At 33.9% G+C, this 20,787-nt stretch overlaps 2 protein-coding genes across 2 annotated transcripts; both read right to left on the bottom strand.

Annotated features, from left to right (window-relative positions):
• Nucleotides 1-9,810: 9,810 nt before the first annotated feature.
• Nucleotides 9,811-12,564, bottom strand: LOC114182987 (60S ribosomal protein L5-like). The gene is made up of 9 exons (XM_028069801.1): nt 12,435-12,564; nt 12,159-12,228; nt 11,976-12,067; nt 11,720-11,846; nt 11,555-11,634; nt 11,368-11,484; nt 11,155-11,289; nt 10,880-11,049; nt 9,811-10,100 (listed from the first exon to the last, which is right to left on the bottom strand). Exons 1-9 carry the CDS (start codon nt 12,435-12,437, stop codon nt 9,989-9,991), a joined length of 906 nt encoding a protein of 301 aa, XP_027925602.1. The 5' UTR covers nt 12,438-12,564; the 3' UTR covers nt 9,811-9,988.
• A 6,059-nt stretch (nt 12,565-18,623) lies between these two features.
• On the bottom strand, nt 18,624-19,265 carry LOC114184707. Its single transcript, XM_028072017.1, has one exon. It carries the CDS (start codon nt 19,263-19,265, stop codon nt 18,624-18,626), a length of 642 nt encoding a protein of 213 aa, XP_027927818.1.
• Between the last annotated feature and the right edge of the window lie 1,522 nt (nt 19,266-20,787).

Below are 20,787 nucleotides of genomic sequence, written 5' to 3'. Positions count from 1 at the left end.
TTTGCTATGCCTTTATCTCCCTATACCAGGGTCAAATTCTCGACAATTTGGAATTGAAGGTCGGTCACCCCTAGACAGAACAATACCAAATTTAAAAACTAACAAGACATCAAAACAAAGCAAGTGGACAAGTTTTGGCAAGTAAATATTCAATATTGGGTTTAGTGAACTTTTTCAACCTTTGCGCCTCATACACTTCCACTCAAGGCTAGGGTTGTGTACCATCTCGATCGTTCAAGGTCCTACCCAATACTCGAAGATGTTGGAGAAGTCTAAAAGTTGACCTAAAGTTTATGTGCCTAGAAATAGGGCATAAGTTTGTTGTATATTTAGTTTACATTTTATCAACATGTTATTGTATAGGGAAGATTTTATATTTTGGTGGTTAATTTTGTAATTTGTTATTCTATTATTATTTTTATAACTATTTTACTTATAAATAAGATGTTAACTCCCAAGGTCAAGGGATAAAATTAATTTGGCTGGAGTGTTATTAATTTCACATTAGGTCAAAAGGGTTCTTTAAATTTTGTCTTTAGTAAAAGATACACAATTTTTTATTGAAACAATTGGTACCCACCATGAGGCCTAGTAAAACTTGATCCCAACCTCACTTATCATGAAAACCCTACAATAATGAAGAATACAAGGAACACCTTCGCCACCATTACCAAAGGCATAACTGCTAATAAAGTATTACGCACGTGGACCTGAAGTGCAAAACCATGGTCAACTCAGATGCCATCCTCCTTGTTCCCTCCGACAAAGAAGATCCTACCAATGCCATCTACAAGTTGTTGCCAAATATGTGAAACCCCATCATTCCATGACCACAAGCAGTTATCGCAACAAAGAGTGCAATTAGTGGGCAATGGCGGAACCCGTCACCAACACCCAACTCCTTTTCTAAAACCCCAGGCTTAACCAACAATCATGACTATTTTGGAACCCAATCAAATGCTTCCACAAGACGCTCAACTCAATCAAAAGAATGACGACATCGTTTCAACAAGGAAACAAATAAGGGAAGACAACGATGACGAGAAGTGTTCGCTTCACTCCCTGTGGAAGACCAACCACTACTCTATATAAGAGCCACAACAACTCATGTGACACGTGCACGACGATGAAGAACTCTGTATTCTCCCTAATAACAAGTGAGATATGATCTTCGATCGCGTTAAGAAGAAATTGAAGGTAGAAACGGGCGAATAAAGCATTGTCTTGGAAGATGTGATGATGACGAAGGTCGTTGTTGATAACAATGAATGTGAGTCCAGTCACACACTTAACAAATGCTTGGTGCATTTGTCGCGTTTCCAAAAGTTAAAGGAATTTTCTCAACAAACACGGTATATCTTTTAAGCATCCTAAGACAACAAAGGTTGTTAATGTCATTCCATGGTCATTTCAAAAGAAAAGTAACTCTAGTGTTCCTTCCCATCAAAAATTGGATGAGGGTGTTGATCCTTCAAGTGGATTCTCAAGCCGAAGGAAATAGGTGGCCTTCCGTGTAAATTAAAAGGGATCATTGTAACACACAAGGAAATATTCATTTTAAAATAAAAAAGTTGAAACAAAAGTATTTCAAAACAAGGATAACATGGAGTAATTGATACATAACATCATAACTTATAAATGTTCAAAAGACTAAACTACTTTTTCACTTCATCATCCTTAATAAAACGCCCAGCGTTGTTCTTCCCTGTATCCTACATTCTCTTATACTCTTGTGGAAACAAGAGTCATGGCAAAAGAACAATACCAAACACAAACAAAAACAAGGTAAGCTAGACATAATTTAAAACTTATAAGTTTTAAATAAAAGAGGAAATTCCTATCCATTGATTTGTAATAATATAGTCTAGATTACAAAGTATTATTCATTCCAACAAGCTTTATTCGAAATAATCATACATGATAACTCAATAGACTTGTCTTTCGAAGGACTAGTGTATTGGTTAGTGCTACAACATTTTGCATTTGTTTGTGCTTGATTTCTCTTGCCTGTCTAAAGTTGTAGTTATATTGTGTATGGGTATCTTTTCCCAATCCATTGAACAAGAAAGGAAAAATTAAGTACCTCTGTTAAATGTGATTAACATCACCATTTTATGTACAAACATTCCTCGACTCTGATCGCTAGACATTTTTGTCCATTTGACTTAAATCATTAGCAGAGTCAGAATAATCCCACCTCTATGTTCATCATCAATACACCTACAAATAACAATATAGGATAGTATTCTCCTTTTGTTACACTACCTTAAGCATCACAATCTCATGTAATAAGTATTTTAACATATAAAAAAACTTAAAACAACCATGAAAATACCATAAAGACACAAGAATTACATAACAACACATGATAGAGAAGTGACGTACAACGGTATGGAAAGGGTGTCCTGCGCTAGCCAAACATGGTTTCACACTTTAGTAGATCAAACACTTCTTTATATATTTCATTTTATTATCTTATTTTTTAAATGAATGTAAATATTTTCTTAATTCATTATTATAATCATCTTTAAATATTTTTTTAACGTACACTATTATATATCTATTATACTTATTTCATTTTTTAAAGTTTTTATAAATATTTTTTTAACACAATTAACTATTAAAATTATCTGATAAATTTCTTTTATTTTATAAAAAATTTAAATATGTATGTGCATATATTTTCATTAATATATATATATATATATATATATATATATTCTACTTTAATATATCTTTGTTTTTTTTTCCGACAAAATATGTTAGGAAATTTAATAACTAAACTTGTCTGAAAAATTAAAATAATAAAAGGTAAATAAAGCGAGAGATATCTTTTAAAAAATAGATTAAAGAAAAATCATATCATTTATATATGATCTCCATAGAAGCATAAATTCTTAACTTTATTTTCTATTTTACAGCAGATTCAAGATCCAAAATATTTGGCGCAAAGCCGAACCAGTTTTTGTTCTTTTCGTTCCGCGAAAAATTTAAAATTTCACGAACTTCTCATTTTAATCGAACAAAATTGCTAACAGCGCGCGAAATTTTCGGTTGCCACGTGACACTGTTTGAAGTTTGACTTGAAAATATAGAAATGAAAACAATAATAGTGTGAAGTGAATCTACTTTTCGTGTTGTGTTGTTTCGAGGTTTAGCGCCATAATGAAAAATCATAAAACACGAAAAATCAAAAAATTTGAAGATTTGAAAACGAAATTGAAAAAACGAAGAACAATAAAATTGTGAATTCCTTTTTTTGCATCCCCTCCTTCTCTTTCATTCTCCCTCCATTTTCAAGCAAATAACAATGTTTAAATCTCTTCTTTCACTGCCACTTTCTCTTCACCATCCAACTCACTCTCTTCCATTCTCCTCAGAACCTCAACCTGTTAACAATGGAGGCCTCTGGCTCACACGATGACAGCAACAAAGAGAATGTTCCTCCAATCAACACCGTCTCCTCCGAAAAGAAGAAAAACCCAATTCCTCCCATGGCCCCTTCATTCAAGAGGAACACTAAGAGGAAGATGAAGAGAGTCCCGCTATCTGATATAACCCATCTCTTCAATAACTCCGCTCAGGATCAAACCCAGCAAATTGGGGTTGCTGCCTCTGATTCTGCTTCTCCTCCCTCTGATTCAACTTTTCTTCCACCCACTTCTCGAAGGAGAACAGTGTTTCTGCTTCGTGGCTCTAAAACGCTTAGATTAGGGTTCAGATAATGTTATAGTTTTCCCCCTTTTGTTACATATTTTATATTGCTGCAATTGGATTCACAAACTGCAGATTTCTGTTCTTGTTCTTCTTGATAATAGTTTACACAACTGTACCCAAACATTTTTTTTTTAATTAAAGAGATTAGAAAGGCAACCAGTAAAGCTATGTTGCCTTGTTTGCTTCATTATGCTGTTTCCTTATACTAACCGTTACTTTTAGCATTTATGATTCTAACATGTTTGTTTGTTCTTGTTGGAATGAGTGTTTGAATGTTTCTACTGATAACTGTGATCGAGGACGAAGAGTCTTGTTATTTAGCATCGAATGCCTTCAAATTGGAGTAGTGAGTTTCAATTTTCACCGGTTTGGTTGTGTTGACTCGGCTTCCACCGGCTACACAAATTTGTGAGAATTGCGGAGTGAAGCGAGTTCAACCTTTGGCAGTGACGACAAGGGTGGTTGCGTTGGCGGCTACACACATAGCTGGTGCTCTGGTGGTGTAGATCTGGTAAAGAATGAGATGTGGTGTTGAGGAATGAGCAAAGAAGATGAAGATACAAGGGTGTGGGTGGAAACTCAATTCGGAAGAAGGAAGGGAATCCGAAAGTATATTGGAATTGTATAATTTAAAAGTTTTTTTTAATATATTTCAAGATATATTATGGGACCAAAAAATACTTTTTTATTTTACATTTCAAAATATATTAATCTAATTTGTAAGGTGTTTTTGAATTGGAAATATATTTTTTATTTACATCTTGAAAGTAATTTTATGGTTTAATTGGTTATTTAATTTTTCTTTTTATTTAAAAGTGTAAATTTAGTTCACCATTTTGTTTTGTTTTAATTTGATTTGAATTTATGAAAATTGATGTAATTTGATTTAGATTTGTGAAAAACTCATGTAAGTTGGTTTTTCATCGAAATTCAAGATGTTAATAAAGATTATTTTTTTCATTATCTAATTAACATAATTTTAATATTAATTTTAATGAAAAATTCTTGATATGTTTTAAGAAAATTAACAAAAAAAATAAAATATATCAATTTTTAAAATATCATTGTCAAATTATATCAATTTTCACAAATTAGGATCAATTAAGATTAAAAATAACTTGGATGATTAATTTTACATTTTTAAACAAAATCAAGAACTAAGAACTAATAAGTAATTAAACCTAATTTTATTTTAAAATGTATTTTTCATATGCGATCTAAAACATATTTTTAGATACCAAATTATATTTCGGAAAACACATTAATATTTTTAGATACCAAATTATATTTCGGAATATATATTATGTAAATTTTGAATATATTTCAGAATACATATTTTTAAAAGTATTTTTCAAATTCTACGATTCAAAATTTATTAAAATGAAAGAAGTGTAGGGATAACTTTTAGATTTTTATTATAATTTTATTAGGCTTAAATACTTTTTTGGTCTAATTTTCGTGAGTTTTGTTTCAGTTTTCATTTTTTCAAAATATTTAAAATGATCCTAATTTTTGTAATGTGTGGTCAATTTGATTCTTTTTGCAGACGTTATTTAAATCGTTAACGAGAGTGAATAATAACTGTCACATATCACTCCGTGATTTTTTTAATTTTTTTTAATTTTATTTTTAAAATCGATCTCACAAAAGTGTATTCAGCCCAACCCAAAACATAGTCAAGGTTATTTGGGGGTGTTCTTCCTGCACCACCAAATTTTCTTCTTGCATTCCTAATTATTTTTCACATCTGATCATTGACGTTGCACTTTTGCACTTTCTGTCCTTGTAATTACCCGCCCACTAGCACTAAACCTCAAATTTTCTTTGTACCAGATTTCGAATTTTGTTAACATTTTTATAGGATTTTGAAATTCGGTTGAGAGGACTATACCGAATTTCGAAATCCGATTAAGGTTTTTATTGAATTTCGAAATTTAGTTTGGTTATGTATTTTTATTTATGTTTATATTAATTTTGTTTTTAATATTATTTTTTGTGTTTTGGGTAATTTTTTTATTTAATTTTACTTATATAGTGTGTGATGAATTTTTTTAATACCTTTTTTTGAAAATTTATTTGTTACAAAAATGATAACATGCAATGCTTCTATCTACTTAGTTGAGAGCTATGCATTTAAAGAGCTGTGTGCATTAGGATGTGTGCAAAAATAAGGTCACCCAGATCATATTTGTCTACCTATCTACTCCAATGGATGTATTTATCACATTCTAACATCATCATCAGCTACTGTAATTCAATTCTCAAACATCAATATGATTTTTGTAAGTATATCTCGTATTATATACTTGATTGTTGTCACATTATACTTTTTATTTTTTTTAGCAAGGAGAATGTTTGTAGATTTCACTTGATTCTTAGTCATATCAACAAGTAACAAATGTTAAGTGAATTTTAACTTCCCAGCAAAAGGGTTGAGATGTATTTTAAATTTAACTTTTATTGTTACAAAAGCCTTTTTAATAATTTTTAAAATGTATTTATCAATTTAAAAACTAATATTGTCTTCAAATATTATATATATATATATATATATATATATATATATAAGTCATATTTTAAAAGATAATTATTTATTAAAAATTATGTTACTGGATTGGCCTGAGCATATTATGCGAGTCCATCCGAATTCGTTCGACCTGAGAAAAAAATTGTTACTGGATTGGTTTTAGACGGGTCGGGTTGTAATGAATAAGAGTATTCAGATATAAATGGGTTGATGCGGTCGGATATAAATATTAATTTTATATGTAGGTGATCCGACTCGAATCACCTACATATAAAAGTTCAACTTTTATTTTAACATAATCCTATTTTACTGCAACCCTCACTCCTTCCTTCTCCTCCTTCATTTTTCTTTCGTGCCCTTCATCACTCTGAAGGATGTTCTTGTTGTCGAATCTTTTTATTATTGGTGGTGTCGTCACTGTGGATGTTGTGGGAGGCGGTGGTGGCAGTATTGTTGTCGATGCCGTCGTGGTGGAGGGCATTAAGGTTTTACCCACTTGGTGGCCACCGTTTTTTTATTTATTTTGTGGTCACTGCTGTTGTTGCTTTGGTTCCTCTTTTGACCGATTTTTTCTTTAATTTGTGGCCACATGTTGTTGCTTTGGATCCTATTTTGTCCATTTATTTTTTTAATTTGTGGCTACCTGTTGTTGCTTTGGTTCCTCTTTTGTTTAGGAAAATCGAAAATTATAGATTAAAGAAAGAAACTTAGAAGATCTGAGAAGGAGTGCAGTAGAGATGCAGCCCACCATGGCCTCCACCCTCCACGAGCTATTTTTTGTGTTATTGAATTTTTTTTATATTGATGTTCAAAATCTGTTACCGTTCCTTGTCTTCCTTAAAGTTTTTTTTTCTCTTTTATCCAGATAACCCAATATCCATCCGGATGTAACTATACCCAAATGACCCGAATTCAACCCAAACCGACCCTTGGTCAACCCTAATACAAGTGAATCATTTATTCTCACAACCCATATGGACGATCTGTCAAGGACTGATCCAATCTCGTACAATGGGTCCTCTTGCACGACGTCAACGTGCCAATGGAAGAAGTAGGGTTGCCAACCGTCGTGAGGAAGGCCAAACTTGCATTTGGGTCGTACAAAAAGATATGATCAAGCATAGGCTTCAACTAGACAATTTTTTCAATTATGGTTATTTATTTAGGATAATACTTGTAATATTGCTTGGTTACTTGGTGGTTACTGAGTCTTGGTTGCTTGTATTACTGAAATATCTCCCTGATTTTTAAGGGGTAAAAGATGATTAGTGAACATTTTTTCCTTATAAATAAAGGATGAACTCTGGTCAAGAGATGAAACAATTTTGGTGCTAATGTGACCTAGCTTTGAGTCAAGAAAGTTCCTTTGGTTTTTACTTTTAGTTCAGGGTTTACAGTTTTTTGCCAAAACACCAACCATTTTCTTCGCCATGCAATCCCAGACTCGCTTCAAACTCATTCATATGCAAACTTCTCTTTTTTTTTTCTCTTTGCTTCTTCATAGTTGAAGTTCAAATCTCTAGGATATGCTTGTTTTTGTTATACATTTATAAAGCTTGCAAACAACATTTTTATAGCCTACACGTTATATAAGGTGTGCATATTTTGAGTTCTTGTAAAAAGGTTGCGTATGTATATATGGTTAGATACCATCTCATGAATTTATTGTTGACAATGAGTTATACTATTTGTTAATCTTAGCTATTAAAAGTAAGGATGAAAACGGATTGGGTCGGATACGAATAGTGTCTACCTACAATTCTACTTGCAAAAATAAATATTCATCCGCTACCCGCCCATTTACCCGTTTGGTACTCATTTAAAAAATACCCACAAATTTTTTTAAAACCCACAAGTTCATGTGGATACCCAAATTTTTTAAAAAAATTTTAATTTCATGTGCTCCAAATTTAAAACAAATTTAATTTTTTTATAAATGTAATAATGATACTTTTATTACAAGTGATATTTCTATTACATATTTTCAATAATATTTAATTTATTTAAATTTATATTTTACATTAAACTTTATTTAAATTTTATTTCAAAATTATAAATATATAGATTAATAAATTTATATTCGAAATATTTGTATAATATTCAATATCAACAATATTTTAGAGTTGGCTTAAAAATAACAATTTTATAAATTCAAATGTAAAATTTTAAAATAATTTTATAACAAATTAAAATAAATATATTTAAAATTTTAATATTAAATACAATTAATATTATTAAAATATTTAATAAAAATATCAATTTTAATAAAAATAATCATAACATTATATAAAAGTAAAATTTGGAGTACCTGAAATTGAAAATTTAAAAAAAAATTGGGACTCAAATCAAATCAAATTAACAAATATGAGAACCAAATTGATATTCATACAATAATGTGACACGTGTCACCATATTAGATTGACACGTGACACACTACATACGTGACACGTGGCATAAATATATATATATATATATATATATATATATATATATATATATATATTTAAAAAAATTTAAAAAAAATTCAAAAAAACGAGGAGTTGACACGTGGCACCTATTTAACAGTGTTAGTACTCACGGAAATAACCTAATTGATATTAATTTACAAAAATAAGGACCTAATTGAGACTAATAAAAATATGACCAAATTGAGATTTTGCGACAAAAACAAGGACTAACGGAATATTTTAACCTAAAAAATATATAATATAAATTAAATTAAATAAAATATAAATTAAATTTTAATTTTAATTTTAATTAAATTTAACTTAATAAAATATATATTTAATTTTAATTTTGTGCAAATAACAATATGGATAATATGATACCCGCATCCAATCTATTTATAAGTGGATATTAAAATACTTGCTAATCACACGTACTAACTATCCGTACTAACTGTTATATATATATATATATATATATATATATATATATATATATATATATATATATATATATATATCATCTGTATTACAAAAGTCGTTGTACAAGTGATTTTCAGATTTGTTTTAGATTTTTTCTTTCGCATGCAATTTTAACCCATATATACCCCCATCCACATCTATGTATGGAGCATAATACTCCTCCTCCAAACACACTTCGAGAAGTTCTTATTTTATCCTAGAAACTTGCTCAATATACCAAAGATAATAAGTTCTTAAAGACAGAAATCTACAAATCTCGAAAATCTTTTTATTATGATTTTGTCAAATACTACAATCCTAACTATTCCCGAAAGATTTTATCCAGGAATTCAAATGAACCGTCCCAAACAACAGTCCTTGAGTCCTTTTGTTATGTATTTGGAAATCAGTTGTCTTTGGAGTAAATATTAATGCTTTATGTGACTTTAATCCTTTACATTAATTAAATAACCAACTAGAAGTTATTAGTGAGTTCATACCAACCTTTCCAATGATAAGATCGGTTTGACAAAAAAAAATTTAATCAGACAAAAATACAAATTTAATCAGACAAGTTTGGATCAATTTTTTTTTTCAAGATACCATATTTAAATTTAAAATCTTAAATAGGTTTTGTGTCATTTTCTGAACCCACACTGATAAGTTCAAACCCCGATAATAATTAGAATAAAACGTAAACAAAGTATGATTATATTGCAACCAACATATCTGTAAACCATAAAAATAAGTATAACACATCAATCAATCCCGATACATAAGGAAAGACTAACTCAACTAAATTAAGACAACTGCTACTACAGCATCAATGATGAACTTTTCATTCATCATCATCTTCATCATCATCATCACCAGCAGCAGAGTTGAGAGCCTGCAAGCGTGCAACTAATTTAGCCTTTCTCTGCTCATAAGTGAGTTTCTTCAGATTGTACCTGCACAAAGATGCAAATATTCTGAGAAACATCCTCCATACTAAAACCTAAATTACCGAAAATCAGAACAAAAAAACTGTCAACCATGCCAGAGCACATATAGATGAAATACAAACAAACTATTAATATTGTATAATTTTTATGAAGTTTTAACAACAATAATACAGAGCTAATCATAATTTAATACAATGGAAGCACTATTTGATGAAGTTATTGAATACTGTAAAAGGGTAAGTCCAACCTGATATAAATTAATCATATCTATGAGTGGTACACTTAGGCAGGACCATTTTTATATAAAACTAAGTGAATTAAATTAAAATCTAATTCATACAACCATAAATAAAGAATTGTAGGACTGGTTAAAATTTTCTGTAACTTGAAATAGAAACATGAGATTCTTATTTCACATTCCCAACCTTTCATACTTTTAACATAAAAACTCATCTTACTATATATATAAATTAAACCATAATATATAGTACTTAAAAAATAACATTAACATTTGATTTAAAAAATTTCAATATTAAATCACACCTATATCCATGAATTTGCATACATCTAAATCAATTATTAAATGTCATACAGAACTAGTAGCAAAAATAAGATGACCAAAAGCTAGATAAATAACAGAAACTAGATAAACAGCACAGGATAAGTTAAATATACAGCCAATCCAACAACAAATCCAATTCAAATTGCCAGAATTCAAATGACAAAATAGATATATGCATTCCCCTAATTAATATATATGCATTCAAAAAATATCAGCCACTTACCTCTTGTGCTCCTTTGGTGCCTGTTTCTCGGATTTCTTGAATATAGGGTCAGCTCGGATGGCAGCATGAACCTTCTTATACAGATCTTCAAGACCATCAGGCTCTATTCCCTCCTTAATATAAGCACTAAAGTGTGACTGATATTTCTCTGGCTCATCTTCGATCAATGTCTGCATAACATATAAAATAGTTTGTCAGAACTCATTTCTTAAATAATAGTAATATTGTACTAAACATTTCAACAGACTGGTACTAAAAACAATCTTTGCCAGCACCTTTATATAGGAAGCAACGTGTCCACCAAAGACATACTTGCGATGAACGTCAGCATCAAGTTCCTTCTTATCCTTATCAAAGCCAGCAAACCTTTTATCACTATGAGGGATATCCAAACCCCCATCGAGAGCTCCCTGTAAACACAATTATTCAATTTGTCTATTAATAAACAAAAACCAAACTAAGTATAGCACTGTATTTAAATAGATTACCTTAAGGGCACCAAAGACACGGTTGCCTGTTGTGGTCCTAATAAGACCAACATCAAGGAGGGCACGGAATGGTCTCCTAGTGTCTGCTGGTTCCACAGAATAATCCTCTCCGGTGGCCTGAAAAGCAGCCAATTAACTTAGAAACATGTGACAAAAAGACCACAGAGCATAGCAAACTCGTAGATACCTCGACATTTCCTTCATACTCCTCATCCATTTCAAGCTTCTTAAGCACTCGACGGGCCAACAAGAGTCCAGTGCAATAAGCTGATAACAGAACAAAATAGTGAAAAGATAGAACAAACCGTAGTTGACATAATGGTTGGGAGTTAGATTTCCTCAGAAAAAGTACCTGCGGCATAGTTTGTAAGACCTACTTTGAGACCATAGCGTGGCAGCTCATGCGCATATGCTGCAGCAAGAACATTATCTCCAGCAATGGTAGCAGATGTTATTTGGGCAATGATGTCCTTGTTAGTCTAATAACAGGTTAAGGTTTATGCTTACAGAAAAACATCAACTGAGAGGAGAAATTCATTCATTCACATGATAAAACACAATAATTCAAGTACTTATAACGAATTCTTCATAACATAACAGTAGGATACAAATCGAACCACAAAACGATATTTTGGTGTGTTATACTTGTTCTTATCCTGGTTAATCAACCGAATCCTGGCTCGGTAATCGGTTTTTCCCTCTGCAGTAAATAAAATCACAATTACCAACGAAGTTTGCAACGAACAAGACGTACATTGAATACAACGAAACAAAACAACCAAACAAAATACCTCTTCTTCTCTTGAACTTCACTTGATATCTCTTGAAGTAGGCCCTTGATTTCTGAGCCTTAACAAACGCCTTTAACATGCACCCAAAAATGTTGATACAGATTACGTAATGAAAAAACATCAGACCATGAAAACTGATCCATTTCAAGCTATGCTACCAAACGTAAAATCTCAACACATAAACCATGCTGGGTAACGAAGATCAAAACTTCGCCTTGCCGCGAAACTCAAACTATAGATGTATAACAAGAGAACATGGCAGAAACGAATACTCACCATTGTTGTGAAACACGCCGCCTCCAACCGAAAGTGGCGACTAGAGTGGGGGGCGAAATTGACGGAAGAGAGGGATGTGGAATAAGGGTTTGCTTATAAAGGGGTCGGGTCCTCATGGGTTTAGGGCTTTATTGGCCCAATTGTTTTGGTGTTTTTAGGCAGTTGGGTTTTATTTGCTGGGGTTTTAGGTATTCTTAACTAGCTATTGCCTCATCCACTCCTAAAATTACTAACTCAAACTCCACAAGGGTATTAGTACATGTTATTTGTTGCTGAAACTAATAAATAATATTACCAGAGACTTTTAATTCAAACCATTTGAATATTTTAATTTATTTAATATTATCATCATGAAAATTAACTAATTAATTAAACTTATAAAACAATTAATTCGATTACGTGTTTACTGTAGTTTTGATTAATTAAAATTAGTTAAAAATTTAAACCTTGTATTTTATTAAAATTAGTTAAAAACTGGTTGTGAAGTTCGCTCCCTTCAAATTAGTGTAAAATTACGTGTTGGGCTTATTGCTTTGGTTTCTATATTCTCAGAATTATTATATGCACTTCTCACTATAAGAAAAAATACTTAAATATCCTTATCACATCACCATTACCACGGTTAGTATTGCTCTTATTATCCTTACGACAGTCCTGAAGGAAGAACAAAAGGAACTCAGTTTCTACTATTTTTTGGTATTGTTCCTATGCTTCAACATTAAAGATGTCAATATATTAAAATTTATCTTAATATATTTTAAAACATCAAAATTAGTAGTTAAGTATAGCAAATACACAAAAATCAGAAAGAAAAAATCTAGAATTGAAGAAAAAAGAAAATATGGCAAAAACCTTCTTCTAAAACATATTTTATATATTTTTAAAAACTTCATTTCAAACAATGAATATTTCCGGAAAATCGCGTAGAAATCATTGTTATAAGCCTTTCAAAAAATTTAATTTTTAAATCACATTCGAAAAAAAAAAACTTATTTTAAAATGATTTATACTTTCCATAATCTACTAAAAAGATAAATTATTAGGGATATTACCCAAACATCCACATCTGAAATGCTTACATGTGTCCTTTTATTTGGTTTTTTTATGCTGAAATTGGTATTTGAAAAATTACACATTGAACCCTTTGTTTTGGTTGGTGTGTAAATTTTTTCCATAATAGAGTCAATGTTCTTTTCCCGTTATTTTTGTGCTTTCCCGCATTTCCAACTCTTTAATTTCATTTTTGATTGACCTATTGGCTGACAGAGTGATAATGTTAATTTTTACCTTTATTCAAGCTATATTTTATTAGTAAAATCATCTTTTCCAAAGTTTTTAACCTACTTAATCCTCAATTTTACCTTATTTTTGTAAATAAATATATTTTAGGTTACATTGATCTAAATATACCACTAATCCCCATTTTTGTGTCCTTTTTGTAGATGAGAAGTTTTGTTCCAAAAACTCAAACAAGTGAGTGATCATGAGTAGCAAGAAGAAGTCAAATAGACATTAAATTTGGAAGACACAGTAATCGCCTAGCGCCATAAAGACACCGCCAGGCGACACCTTCTTCCAGTGCCAGACGCCAAGCGCCAGCCAGGTGCAAATCAGTTTTCCAGCAGCTCACCGTCTAGCGGCATCTGGACATCGTCGGGCGGTACTGTTAAGACTTTGACAAGTGTACCAAGTCGCGCAATTAGTAACCGGTAAGACCGGGATATCATTTCCCAAGAGACTCGTGTATACTAAATAATTGCGTAATTAGTGACTAATTTAAACTAATGAATAAATCCATATTTTGAGTTTCATTTAAGAAAGTAAATTTGTGCATAAAAAAATAAAAGGTGAACTTTGGCGGTTAAAACGCTAGACGATGGAAAAGACAAGAATTGATATGGAATGATATTGTTAGGGGTTAGATTTCACCGACCTCACTCCCATGCATATAAAAGAAAGCACACCCTTTCCATTAATATACTAATGTCAACCCATAAGTATACTCAAACTCTAATCCCTTAATAGAATGAGCCTAGGTTTCCCTATTAAGAGTCAATCCCTTGAACTCTTAACAACAAACCCGCTTTATGAACTAGGGTTTAAGACAACCAATGGGTCAAGCTCCATTCCTAGACACAAGCTCTATTAGGCATCTTGTTTCATTTCTAGGTTTCAAAAGATATTTTCTAATACCCAATGAACCAAGTATCATGCAATGGGTGATCAAACCAAGCAAGCATTAAGCAAGGAAACAATAATACTAGCATTTAATGGAATAGGCATATAATATATTCAAAGCATTTGCAAAATACAAGAGAGTTTAGTGGTTACATCTACTCCCAACAAAATGGGTTTAGCTCTCTATTGTCATGGAGAGCCCAAACTTACAAAATGGAAGATGGAAGAAGATGAAGATACAAGGAGGAGGAAGGGATAGTTCCCACAAGCCCTAGCACACCTCCAAGCTTCCAAAGAGTAAAAAATCGCGTCCCAAACTGCCAAAGATGGTTTCCCCTCGAGAATCCATAAGAAATAGGTTAAATTTTGCCACATCAGCATAGGTGTCGCTCAGCGTCGTCCCCGCACCGCTCAGCGTCCAAAAAATGCGAGAAGAATGGCGCTCAACGTTGGCTTCTGGCGCTCAGCGCCCAAAAATGCGAGAAGAATGGCGCTCAGCCTTGAATTCTGGCGCTGAGCGCTGGAAAATGCGAGAGGAATGAGGCTCAGCCTTGATTTCTGGAGCTCAGCCTTGAATTCTGCTATATTCTTATCTTCAATTTTGGCTTTTTTCTTCTTTCTTCTCTGGTTGACAACTTCTTTGACTTGAGATAAAAGCTTCCTATCATTAAATTGGACACAAAAATGGGGATTAGTGGTATAATTAGATATATGTAACCCATATTGTATTTATTCACAAAAGCAAAGTAAAAGTGATGATTAAGTGGGTTAAAAGCTTAAGAGGAGTTGATTTTGTTAGCAAAAGATAGCCAAGATAATGGTAAAAAACTACATTATCAACTCCCCTAAACTTAAAACCTTGCTTGTCCTCAAGCAAAAAGGTAACTTAGCCTAGATGAACAACACAATTGCAATGATCTAGCAACTCAAGAGAACATAGTTAAACAACCAAAACATATATCAATTGTGCTTGCTCTTATTTGAAAGATTGTTTGGCACATGTGTTTCATTAGCAAGGCAAGCTAAAGTTATGGTGCTCACAAAACAAAAGTTTCACAAGCGCGTGCAAAAGTTTATAAGGGATCAACAATCATGGCAAAATGTTTCCTTGATAAATGGGAACCACTTCTCACAAGAACACGTGTTTCACTCAAGCCCACTAGTGTATGGATATAAACAACATTCTCTCCACCATCACAATGTCACACAATTCAACTTTGATTTTTGTTCAAAATGGCTAAAACTTTTACAAGCATGCTATCATCACAAGGTCTTTTATGGCTTGTATCGTGGCTAGGCTAAGAAGGAAATTTGGTTTTTCAGGATAACAAAAGTACCTTGAGCTAAGAGAGCAACTAATCAAATCATGAAAGTATTTTTTTTTCTCCCTTCTCTATTGAACAAATGAAACCAATTCCCAACTTGCTTGCACCAATTTTCTTTTCTTTTTCTTTTTTTTTTGAATTGAATTGAACCAAAAACTTCACAAATTTTCTCATGCTCCCTTGTATCAGCAATAATTCCCCTAAACTTGAACCATACTCATGGCTAACAATCATTTGCTCTCTCAAGCTCATAGTAAGGTAGTCAATATCTTCAATATGCTCAAGGTTCAAGGAATGACACATTTTATCTTTAAGGCTCAAAGAAGACTCAAAGGGTTTGCACAAGAAATCAACTTGAAAAGGATTGGCTCAATTATGTAACAGGAAAAAGAAAGATGGCCTTGATCATCTGTAGCATGCAAGTAAATGATTAGCAAATGAACTCAAGCAAAGTCAATTATGAGTCCACAATGATAGCATTCACACAAATCAACTCTGGGGCACAACCTCTCACAGGGTATTTTGGGTTCCACAATTGTCAACAAATGCCAAAATCATTGATCACAATTAAAATCAAGCATCACTATATCAAAATGAGAACAACCACAAGCTCATGCTTACAAGCAAATTAAACATCATTTCATAACAAGCACAAAAGATGATCATCAAAAGTACCAAGTCAATGCAAAAGATTAGTTCACCAACCAAGCTACAAAGTTCAACAACTATCAAATGAAAGTTAAGACTGAAATTTAAAATGAAATCTAAAAGCATAATTGAAAATCATGACTATTCACAAAACAAGTCCTGCAAAAGAGAGTCATCTCTCAGCTCCCAACATATCATGAGACGTTATCCTCGCTCCTGTCGGAAGAATCATCATCAGACCCCTCCTCTTCATCACCAGGATCCTCCTCATCATCAGCTGCAGCAGAGGAAGTCACTCCTCCTCCTCTAGAAGGGTTGGCCTGGTCCCTAGGCCATGCGAATCTAGCCTCGACTTCCTCAGCAGATAAAAGATGCAGCTCAGGCATGCAGCTCACATCCCCAACAGAGGACCATTAGCTAACACTGTAGTAGTAACACAGGAATATGGTCCAGAATTTGACTCAACCAACACATTTTCACAAGACATAGCATGGAAAAATCAAAAAGCAAAGTTTGGCAGAACAACATCACACGTGAATGAAAAACTAAGTAATGTATATCACATACAGCAACTCAGTGAAAATAGTGGCGTAACAACCCCATCTCAACAGCAACACATAATTCACAGTAAAAAAAACTTAATAGGAAAAGACAACACATACACCCCTAATCTAATCTAGACCAAACAAAATGATATTGGAATGAAAATTAAAGAAACAACCACTAATCCAACTGAAAAATAAAACTCATTATACTTTGAGCTAGATGCAAATGTGAGGAGTGTCGAGAGTTCAAAGAATTTGAGGGGTAGAGCGATAGCAAAAGACCCTGGCTTGTTTCAATTAGCAAAAGATTGTGGCTGTGAGAGGAGTAGTGTCTAGTGAGGGAAATTGAATGGCGGTTTGCGGTGTTAGTGGCTGGCAATGGTGACTCGAGATTTTTGGTGGAGAGGTGGGTGAAAATCGTGTGCACGAGTGGTGGTGGGATGTAGCACGAGTGTGGTTCGAACGTGTGGTATTGGTTTGTGCAGTGATTGAAAGTGAGGAAGGTTAGAGGTGAGCGCGGGTTCTAGTTTGCGAACTGAATGGGGAAAGCAAGTGAGGCAGGGCTCAGCGATGGTGAGCGTTGGGAGAGGCAGATTTGGGGAAAAATGTAAATTTAAGGATTTGAGTTTGAGAGATTGGGTGAGTGAAACCAAAAGCTGTAAAATTGGGTCCAAAAACACTGCACACAAGTCTAAACGAGCCAGAGTTGCTACCCAAACTGGCACTGAGCGCCCCCAACCAACGCTTAGCGCCGTATCAGTAAAAACAGGGTTTTCTGGTTTTTTGGTGTGGCACTGAGCGCCCAATACCGACGTTGTGCGCTAAAGTTGTAGAGGTGTATTTTCCGTGCTGAGGCTGAGCATCAGAAATCAAGGCTGAGCGCTGAAGCTGCAGAGTTTTGATTTCTATGATTTTTCTCTCAACCTTTGAACCTTGGCACTCAACACTTTGTCAAACATGTATTCAAACAAAAACCAAGCTACGACTAACTTAAAATACACCCTAAAACCACACTAACAACATCAAAAGGTTGATGCACACATGACTTAAAACAAAGAGAAAAGCATGCTCAACTTGACATCAATTTTCACAAACACACCAAATTTCACAAAAAGACTTAAAGCAACAAAATGGAATAAGAGAAAGGGTTGAGAACGCTGGGTTGCCTCCCAGGAAGCGCTTGTTTAACGTCCCGAGCCTGACGGGTAAGGCGCTTAAGTTTGGTTGGTACTTTTGGTGTGTTGCTTCCCGACCTCACACTTATACAACTTCAATTGATCCCTAGTCACCAATTTAGTCCTTCTAGAATAAGGAGCTTCAATTTCAATCCTTCCATCAACTTTGATGTCTCTAATAACCCACAACCTTGACCATTTTGACTTGAATCTTCTAGGAGAAATCTTCAAATTTTCCTTTCTCATCACAATTGGTTGGCCAAGTCTAAGCTCATTAGTTCCCATCAAAGAGTGGTGGTGAACTCGAACGCCATATTTCTATTCCTTCTCTTCATTCACTTTCGCAGAGAAACAATTAGAGCACTTTTCAAGCAACTTTGAAGCTTGCCAAGGTCTACTAGTCACAGATAAGACTTCATTGACGACCTTAAGACTATTTTGTTCATCAATCGGTTCTTGAACAGCTTCAAGAACATTGAACGTCACCTCCTCATCTTGGTCTTTCAATTTTAGCGTTCCATCATCCACATTGATAACAACCTTTGTTGTCTTCATGAATGGCCTCCCAAGAATGAGTGGTACCCCTTCATCTTTCTCCATTTCCATCACCACAAAATCAACTGGGAATTTAAGATTATCTATTTGCACCACCACATCTTCCACCACGCCATAAGGGTACTTGATGGAGCTATCTGCTAGTTGCAAGGTCATCCTTGTTGGCTTGGCTTCGAGGCCACCAATCTTTTTAAGCATAGATAGGGGCATCAGATTAATGCTAGCCCCTAAGTCAACAAGAGCTTTCCCCATATCTTGATTTCCAATGGTGCAGGGGATGGTGAAGCTACCCGGATCCTTGAATTTTGGAGGAAGATTTTTCTGAATAATGGCACTACAACTCCCTTGCACTTTAATGGTTTCCTCTTCTATGTATTTCTTCTTTTTGCTAAGGAATTCCTTCATGAACTTTGCATAAGAAGGTATTTGTTGTAATGCTTCAGAAAACGAGATCTTGATCTCAAGTTGCTTGAATATGTCTTTGAACCGAGCTAATTGTTTCTCTTTCTCTTTTCTTGAAGGATTTTGATGATAGGAAAGGGGTTTCACAACAACTTTGTCTTTTTGTCTTTTCTCTTTATCCTTCTCTTCACTTTTATTCTTTTCTTCTTCCACAACAATTTCTTCATCAACTTCTTCCTCTTGAATCTTTTCTTCATTCCTTCTCTTTTCTCTAGCCTCCACATTTTCTTTAGAACCTAGTCCAACCTCCTTTCTGCTTCTAGTGAAGATGGCCTTACATTGCTCTTTGGGATTGGCTTCGGTATTGGCGGAAAAAGAACTTCCTCATTGATCAACCAATTGCTTGGCTAATTGCCCCACTTGCACCTCCAAATTTTTTATTGATGCATCAGTGTTTTTTTGATTTTGAATTGACATTTGCAAGAACTGTTGCATCATGTCCTCAAGCTTTGAGGTTCTGTCAGTCAGAGAGGGATGTTGGTAAGTTTGTTGATGTGGGGGCCTATTGGAAGGTCCTGCTTGGCCCATGTTTTGGTGAGGTTTCCATCCTTGATTATAGTTCCCTGGTCGGCCTTGATTGCCCATATAACTAACTTCCTCTTGAGATGTGCTTTGCATAGCACACTGCCCATTGGTATGGTTTCCTCCACATAACTCACAACTTTGCACTTGTTGGAGTTGAGCTATAGAGGCATTTTGATGCTCTTGAGGAAGTTGTGACGGTTTCTTCATGAGGGTCTCCAGCTGCTGAGTCATAATCTTGTTTTGAGCCAATAGAGCATCTTGAGATTGAAGCTCTAGAATACCCTTCTTTTGAGAATGGGCTCTCTTAATATAGGCTTCATTATCATTAACTGCCATATTCTATATTAACTCATAAGCTTCCTCTGGCGTCTTCCACTTGATACTCCCACCGACAGAGGCATCTAACATCAACTTTGACTGGGATTTAAGACCTGCCAAGAAAAGAGTAAGTTGTGTAGGTTGATCAAACCCATGAATGGGAGTCTTCCTCAGCAGTCCCTTGAATATATCCCATGCTTGGCCCAAGGACTCATCCATATCTTATTGAAATGCCGAGATTTCCTGTTTTTCCTTGTTAACCTTGGACTGGGGAAAATATTTGCTCAAGAACTTTGCAACCACATCATCCCAGTTAGTGAGGCTATTTTCAAGAAATGAATTCAGCCAGGCTTTTGTAGGTCCTGCTAGTGAGAACGGGAAGAGACTCAGTCGTATGACTTCATCAGAAACTTGATGGATCTTCACAGTATTGGATATCTCTAAGAATGTGACCAGATGAGTGTAAGGATTCTCATGAGACAGGTCGTTGAACTGATTACTCTGCACCAGATGAATAAGAGATGGCTTCATCTCCATGTTGGTGGCATTGACTGTTGGCCTAGCAATACTGTTGAAGTTAATATGGCCTGTGAACGCTGCATAATCTTCCAAAGTGTGTCTT

This window comes from Vigna unguiculata, chromosome 5 (genome assembly GCF_004118075.2).
Source record: "Vigna unguiculata cultivar IT97K-499-35 chromosome 5, ASM411807v1, whole genome shotgun sequence".
Taxonomy (NCBI): domain Eukaryota; kingdom Viridiplantae; phylum Streptophyta; class Magnoliopsida; order Fabales; family Fabaceae; genus Vigna; species Vigna unguiculata.
Note: the sequence above shows the minus strand (reverse complement) of the source record. Positions and strands in the feature narration are given on the sequence as shown.

Coding starts and splice junctions, on each gene's coding strand:
- LOC114184707 (XM_028072017.1), bottom strand. CDS start 19,265: ATGAAGGAATTCCTTAGCAAAAAGAAGAAATACATAGAAGAGGAAACC.
- LOC114182987 (XM_028069801.1), bottom strand. Junction 11,485..11,554: donor AGTATGAAGGAAATGTCGAG/GTATCTACGAGT, acceptor GCTGCTTTTCAG/GCCACCGGAGAGGATTATTC. Junction 11,050..11,154: donor ACGTTGCTTCCTATATAAAG/GTGCTGGCAAAG, acceptor TATGTTATGCAG/ACATTGATCGAAGATGAGCC.